This window comes from Phoxinus phoxinus, assembly GCF_949152265.1.
Source record: "Phoxinus phoxinus genome assembly, chromosome: 11".
Taxonomy (NCBI): domain Eukaryota; kingdom Metazoa; phylum Chordata; class Actinopteri; order Cypriniformes; family Leuciscidae; genus Phoxinus; species Phoxinus phoxinus.
In genome coordinates, this window is record NC_136886.1 from 21,421,127 (window position 1) to 21,428,922 (window position 7,796).

The 7,796-nt window shown below is 44.3% G+C and overlaps 1 protein-coding gene across 2 annotated transcripts; it reads left to right on the forward strand.

Annotated features, from left to right (window-relative positions):
• The first annotated feature begins 1,929 nt into the window (after nt 1-1,929).
• Nucleotides 1,930-7,292, forward strand: LOC307006939 (uncharacterized protein). Of its 2 annotated transcripts, XM_079628481.1 has the most exons (4): nt 1,930-5,551; nt 5,731-6,003; nt 6,094-6,197; nt 6,825-7,292. In XM_079628481.1, the coding sequence occupies exon 1, from the start codon at nt 2,002-2,004 to the stop codon at nt 5,134-5,136; it is 3,135 nt and encodes a 1,044-aa protein (XP_079484607.1). In that variant the 5' UTR covers nt 1,930-2,001; the 3' UTR covers nt 5,137-5,551; nt 5,731-6,003; nt 6,094-6,197; nt 6,825-7,292. The 2 variants fall into 2 exon arrangements, with proteins under 2 accessions (XP_079484607.1, XP_079484606.1); XM_079628480.1 differs by having other exon boundaries at nt 1,930-6,003.
• Nucleotides 7,293-7,796: the final 504 nt, after the last annotated feature.

Consider the following 7,796-nt stretch of genomic DNA (forward strand, 5'->3'; position numbering starts at 1 on the left):
CAGATGTCTTCAATTGCAGCAGCTAACAAACTGGAGTTGCCACCAATCCCTGCGGAATTGGATGAATTAAATGTCCTTGAGCGTCAACTCATTGCAAAAATTTTACCATTTGCAAAAATAGTTTCATTACCCAAAGGACAGCAGAGAGCAGTACGTGGTGCCGTCGTGTGTGTGCCCTCTGAGATGGAGAAGACTGTCAACTCTCTGCCAAGACCAAGAAGTGAGGCCCAGCTGCTGCAGGTGAAGCTGAAGAGACACGTTAAGTTTAAAGGATACCAGCAGTTCCAGACTGTGAATATGCATAACGTGCTTGCAGCTTTATCAAAGCTGAAAGTAATGCATTCAGAATACAGGGATATCTCCATAAGAGAAACTGCTGTATTTGAAAGTCCCCTAGACGAGGAAGCTGATGTCTCTGAAAGTCACCTAGACGAGGAAGCTGATGTCACTGAAAGTCACCTAGACGAAGAAGTTGATGTCTCTGGGAAGCAACAAGTCGATGTTGCTGAGCAGGATGAGCAACAAGTTAGCGTTGAGGAAAAGGATGAGCTTCGACCCGGCCTCACATTAGACACGTGCATGCAGCCGCCCGACATCGGACAGGAGATCTTGTCGTACGGTGAGGGAATATTTAGTATCGCACCTGCACAAGGACATAAGCCTGTTGGATTTTTCAAAATCCCAAAGCTGGAAGCCATGGCGTTCCCTGTTCAATTCCCCACTGGACAGAATTCCATTGACGAGGAAAGACAAATTTCAATATCTCCCAGTATGTATTTCAACGCGAGATTGTTCAGCGTGGACACGCGTTTTGCAAAAGATCAGAGTTATCTTTTCTTTGCACAGTTTGTAACGGAAACGCACCTGGCTAGAAACAGCATGTCTATCCAGTTGCGAAAAGGCAAACCTATTACAAGAGATGGCCGGAGAATTTCCAACAGACTGCTTCAAGACAACCGGGAGGTTGAAAGATTGCTACACAACAGAGACGCCACACGGTTCATGCAACCACTGAGAGGCACTCCATCGTATTGGGAGAAAACTTTGCGAGATCTACAGGCTATGATAAGACAGTTAGGAGCCCCTACGTTTTTTTGCACGTTCAGCGCAGCCGAAATGAGATGGCCTGAAGTAATAACCGCAATCAAGGCCCAACAAGGTGAACACGTCGACTTTTCCGAGCTTGACTGGACGACGAAGTGTGAAATCCTCCGAAGCAACCCAGTCACTGTCATGCGTATGTTTGAGAAACGGGTGGATGCGCTAATGACTCATCTGCTTTTGTCGCCAGCCCAACCCATTGGTGAAGTTGAGGACTACTTTTACCGAGTGGAGTTCCAAGCTAGAGGAAGCCCACATATCCATCTTCTTGTTTGGATAAAGGACGCACCCGAGTTTGAACAGGACTCTGATGAGGATGTTTGTAACTTTATCGACCGCAACATAACCTGCCGGTTGCCCGATTCCTCGGCTGATCCTGAGCTTCACCGGATCGTCACAGAGGTCCAGCTTCACAGCAGGAACCATTCAAAGTCCTGTAAGAAGGGAAATGTATTGTGTCGATTTGGGTTCCCCAAACTACCGGTGTCTAGCACCAAGATCACTCGTCCGCGACCACAGCGTCCTGAAGAAGAGGATGACACGGACACTTCTCCATCCGGAAGCTGCATGTTTGCGTCTAAAACCACACAACCACAGCGTCCTGAAGAAGAGCACGAGAAAAAGCAAGCGGACAGAAGGAAGTTGAGACAGGAAGCTGCTCGAAAGGCAATGAGCGAAGCCAGGACCAAACTCAAGCCGGTGTGGGATCTGTTGAATGACCCCCAAGCCTCCTTTGACAGCTTGTCAGAGCTACTGACAGAGAGTAAGATGTCCATCGAGGATTACAATGAGAACGTCAAAGCATTGTCCAATGCCAACGTGATTCTGCTGAAGCGTGATCCAAAGGAGTCTTGGGTGAATGGATACAATCCTGATTTATTAAGGGCATGGAACGCCAATATGGACATTCAGTTCGTTCTTGACGCTTTTAGCTGCGTTATGTACATGCTTTCGTACATTTCCAAGCCGGAGAATGAAATGGGCGATTTACTTAAAAACGTAATCAAGAGTGTGCGCGAGACGAACGTTAGCGAGGAAGATGAGATGAAGCAGATAATGCAAGCCTACTCCAAACACAGGCAAGTTAGCGCTCAGGAGTCTGTGGCACGAACATGCAGCTTACCGTTGAAGAAGTGTTCACGAAGTGTTGTGTTTCTACCGACGGATGATGACGCGCTAAAGATGAGTCTTCCCCTTAGTGTCCTACAAAATAAAAATCCAGATTCAGAGGACGTCTGGATGTCGGGGATGATCGATAAATACAGGGCAAGGCCTCAAACGCGTGATTTTGAAAAGATGTGCCTGGCAGATTTTGCTTCGGAGTGCCGCATCGTGTATGGTCAGCAAACGGAAGGCAAAAATGTTCACCGGCTGCTCAACGGCATGGGTTTTTTTCAGAAAAGAACGTCTGGGAAGGCTGCAGTCATTAGGTTTGCACGTTATTCGGAGAAAAAACAACCCGAAAAGTTTTACTGTAGATTACTAAAGCTTTATATGCCGCATCGGACCAACGAACAGCTAAAACCTCCAAGATTTCCAACCTACGAGACGTTTTACAAAGGTGCATCTGTGGAACTACCTTCTCACCCTGGTTTGCTGTTTCCTGTCTGTGCCATAGTTCAAGCGAACAAGGAGAAGTTTGAAAAACACAGTGACGAGTTGGACAAGGCATTCGATCAGCTGGAACGGCAAGGACCGCCTGAGAACGCATGGAACGCTTTTGCACCTGAAGTAGAAGTGGATCGCTTGGAGTGCGTCGCCGAACGACAAGACATCATTCCGGATGATGAGGACGTACAAGATGATATCCCAGAATTCCAGGTTCTTGAACATGGAGACGGGGTCGTGCCACGAATAGAGGCACCGCAGATGAGTGTTGAATTTGTCAGGAAGTTGTTCAGAAGTCTCAATGAGACGCAGGCAGCCATATTCTACACGGTCTGCCAGTGGTGTCAGAAGCGTGTGTGGGGTCATAATCCAGAACAGTTTTTCTACTTCGTGTCAGGTGGTGCTGGTTGTGGCAAATCGCACGTCATCAAGTGCATACACACGGAAGCCACCAAGATTCTGCGACAACTGCCTCGACTACGGGAGGAAGGGGATCTCTCCGTGCCTACGGTGCTCTTGAGTGCGTTTACTGGAACGGCCGCATTCAACATTTCCGGTAAAACACTCCATTCCATTTTGAAACTTCCAAGGAATCTGAAGCCACCGTATCAAGGACTTGGAAATGCCCTAGACGAACTACGAGCAAAACTACGCGACGTGGAGATTCTTATCATCGATGAAGTGTCCATGATTTCGAAGGATCTTTTTGCCTACATCAACTGGAGATGTCAGCAGATCAAAGGCAGCAAGAAACCTTTCGGGGGAATCTCTGTCCTCGCCGTGGGCGACTTTTATCAACTGCCACCTCTGGGTAAAGCCAAACCCCTCTGTGTGTACGAAGAGGATGTCCTGGACTTCTGGAAAGACCATTTCCAAATGGTTACTCTCTCCGAGATCATGCGTCAGAAAGAAGACTTGGCTTTTGCCCAACTTTTAAACCGCATACGGGTGAAGCAGAAGACCGACGACCTTGCCGAAGAAGATCGAGCTTTGTTGCTCCAGGCTGTGAAGGACCCCAAAGACTGCCCGTGTGATGCACTGCACGTATTTGCCACCAACAAGGAAGTCCACAGACACAACACTGAAACAATCCATGCTCTTCACACTGACATCATTACCATCGATGCCGAAGACTACAGGAAAGACCCAAGAACGGGAGGGATGAAGAGACAAGCGAGGCCCGTCACCGGTAAAAAGGACGACTTGCCTGACACCATACAAATTGCGTTGGGAGTACGCATAATGGTGACTAGGAATTTGGATGTCGAGGACGGTCTATGCAATGGGTGCTTTGGGAAGATTTCTCGTATTGTCAATAAGACAAAAGATGGAATCGACACCGTACACATGCTAGGGCTTCAGCTCGACAATCCACATGCAGGGAAGAAAAACCGCAAAAGGGTGCAAGGTGAAGACGACGACTGTGTGTACATCGAGAGATCCGAAGAAAGTCTGAGGAAAGGAGCCGTTCGTCGACAATTCCCCATCAAGTTGGCCTACGCCTGCACAGCTCACAAAGTCCAAGGCATGACGTTGGAGAATGCCGTGGTTTCACTGAAGAAGATATTCGAGCCGGGAATGGCCTACGTTGCCCTCAGCAGAACGACCTCGCTTCGTGGACTACACATCACGGACTTCAGCGAAAAGAAGATCTATGCCGATGCTACAGTCACAGCATCGTTGGAAAACATGACGAGAGCATCATTCGAAGGAATCATGCCGCTTTTACAGCAGGTGAGGGAAACCAACTTGGATCAAACGCTGAAAATAATCCATCACAACACAGAAGGACTGTCATCACACATCGAAGATATCCGATGCCATCACGAACTGCTTCTGTCGGATATTCTTTGCATGACGGAAACTCACCTGACCGGGTCACTCATGACACCCCACGTCCAACTGGAAGGGTACAACGCATTTATGCGCAACAGACATGTCTCCTACTCGACACACCAAGAAATTGCACAGAAAGCTGGTGGTGGAGTCGCAATATATTGCAAAGAGCATATTTCTGCTCAGCCTAGGCAGTTTATACAAGATGTGACCGATCTGGAGTATGTCGTCATCAAAGTGGATAGCCCGATCAAAGCAACGATCGCTGCTGTGTACAGGCCGCCACACTACGGATTTGAAGAGTTCTCGAAAAACTTGAAGAGTCTGCTGGATTATTTGGACATCGTGGACGAACATCCAGTACTAATCTGTGGAGATTTTAATGAGGATCACCTCAGCGCAGGGAATAAAACTGTTCTGGAATTGTTCCAGTCTAAAGGATACACGCAACTGATCACCACAGCAACAACCAAAAAGAACACTCTACTGGATCATATATACATCTCTCATCCGGATTTGTGCCTTCAGTCAGGTGTCTTGCATAGTTATCATAGTTATCACAATCCCGTGTACTGTATTTTGCGTAAATGAGTTTTTGTGATGGACCGGTATTGTTGTATGTTGCGGTAGCTAGTATGCCATACGGAACCGTTTGCCACTGCATCCGCTACTAATGACTACAGTGGGGCTTCCGCGGCCTTATACAAACGGTTGGGCGCGTATGGTTGGGTTGTTATGCCATACGGAACCGTTGCCAATGGACCTGGATTCATGACATCAACGGGACTTCGACAGCCTTCATCAAACGGGTTGGCGCGTATGGTCGTGTTGCGGTTAGATTGTGGCGTTAGAGATTGTGGTTAGGAGATTGTGGTTAGGTCATTTTAAGGGTTTATACCACTGAGCTACGAGGAAGGAGCAACGTCAGCAGCAGCAGCAGCAGGAAGGACAGAGGACTAGCGTGACAGCTCCAGGGAGGACACAGACAGTCAGTGCAACAGTGGCAGTAAGTTATAAAAGACAAGGGAAAGAGAGAAGTAGCAAGACACCATTGTAATGTTTGATTTTGACCTTATAACATACATTTTAACTTGAATTGATGTTCAATCTACAAAATTTGTGACAATCTGTGCGGGATATGCAGTCCCCTGCTATTCTATGATTGATATGTGCCCTTCTGTAAAGTTGCAGGAAGAATTGGGAGACCATAGCAGTCCTGTCTGTATATGAGTGTGCAATTTACCTTCTAAAGCTAAGTGTTAAATTTTTTTGCTTTAGCTGTGTACTACTGCTTTGCATAACCGCGTTTGAATGGAAATGTTATATTTGAATCTCTAATTTTGATTTTTATGTTTTTCATGAACCAGCCAAATGAAGTGAGATTGTCTGAGAAGATCACGTGTGCTACATCAATGACGACGACGAGCTGGATACCAGATTATGTGTCAATTTCTTTCCGTAAGTTTTATTTCTGAGTTTGTTTTTTAATTTTCATTAGTATGGGTGTATTCGTGATCCCATTGTTCATTTGTTAATTTCATTGCCCAGAGAACAGGTCCAAATAACTATGGCATTGAGGACAACTCTGAAGAATGAAGAAGCAGAGGAAGAAGCAGAGGAAGAAGCACACTGAGGTCAATACTACTGATAAGGTGTAGTATTTCAGTGCATTTTATTATACAATGGTTTCAGGGTTTTTCCCGCGTCAAATGTCTTCGTTGGTGGCCAACAGACACTGTTGTCCTATCTTGCTCTCTTATTTAAAAAAAAGAGCAGATTTTACCACTGGATTTCATAATTTTGTTATATGATCATATTGCATATAAAAATAATAGAATCAAAAGGTTTGTTTTAACTAATAGTCTTAATTTTCTAACATATAGCTAACAATTGAATAAAATGAACAGCTAGCTAACAACAACTTGCTATGTGCTTTATGATATTAATCACTCCAGTATGAACTTTTTGACAGTTATTTATTTTAAAAACTGCTGTTCAATGTTTATTCATGTTAGTTCACTGCATTTACTAATGTTAACACTTACAACTTTTGATTTGAACAATGTACCGTATTAGTAAATGTAAAAATCACTAACAAAGATTAATAAATGCTAAAAAAGTTAAATGCAGGAAAAACCATGGGTTTTGTTCAAAGATGTATGATTTGATGTAAAAACTAAAGGCTTACATCTGACCCATCAACTATGCTGCTCAATAAGTAAACAATTCAAATAAATTCACTAACATTATCATATATGTTTTATCTCCTCTGCCCTCAGGATATCCAGGGAGACAGATGCGTGCCATTCAGCATAGAAACACCAGAGACTGAGTTCACCTGAGCGCAGATTGAAACCAGCTTCTCCTGAGCAAACCTGAGAGACGGTCTGCGGGTGGAACTCCAAAGTTGAAACCAAATGTCTTTTTAAAGACAACAACGGCTCTTTTCAGAGCTACCCACTCCTTCAAATAAAGAGCATTTTTACAAATGTATTCACAACAAAATTCTCAGCACTATAGGCTAAACTAGTACATAATAAATAACAAATATATATTTTTATAATCTTAGGGGTAATGTTTTAAAGATAATTTTAATACAAAGTATATCTAATAACTAGTACAACACTAGGATCTAATCCAGGGATGGGCAACTCCGGTCCTGGAGGGCCACTGTCCTGCAGAGTTTAGCTTCAGCCCTGATGATAACTCACCTGCCTGTATCTATCTAGTAATCCTGAAAACATCGATTGCCTTTTTCAGGTGTGTTTAATTAGGGTTGGAGATAAACTCTGCAGGACAGTGGCCCTCCAGGACCCAAGTGGCCCATCCCTGATCTAATCCATTTGCTGGGTGGAATTTGACACAACAGGCATTTAAAAAAATCTTTTAAATAAACATTTGGTTAATTGACACACACTGTGTTTTTGTCTTTATTGAATGTTATTGAAAGTTAGTCATCATTGTCACATTATGAATATTTTCTTGTGAACTTCAGAGAAGATCCAGGTATATTCACAGATGGTTCTTTAAGATGGTAAGTGGTCGGGTCATTTAAAAGCTTACATTTAAATTAGCTTTATATACTCAACATTTATAAAATCAAGACCGCTACATGTACAGGGTATCAACGGTCAATTAATGTTTGATGCTTTGAACAGAATAACACGCATTCATATTCAGACACAACTGTTGACGTGTCTTCACACAGCTTCACTGAACAGCATCCAATTGGCATTTTAATTCAGAAGTGT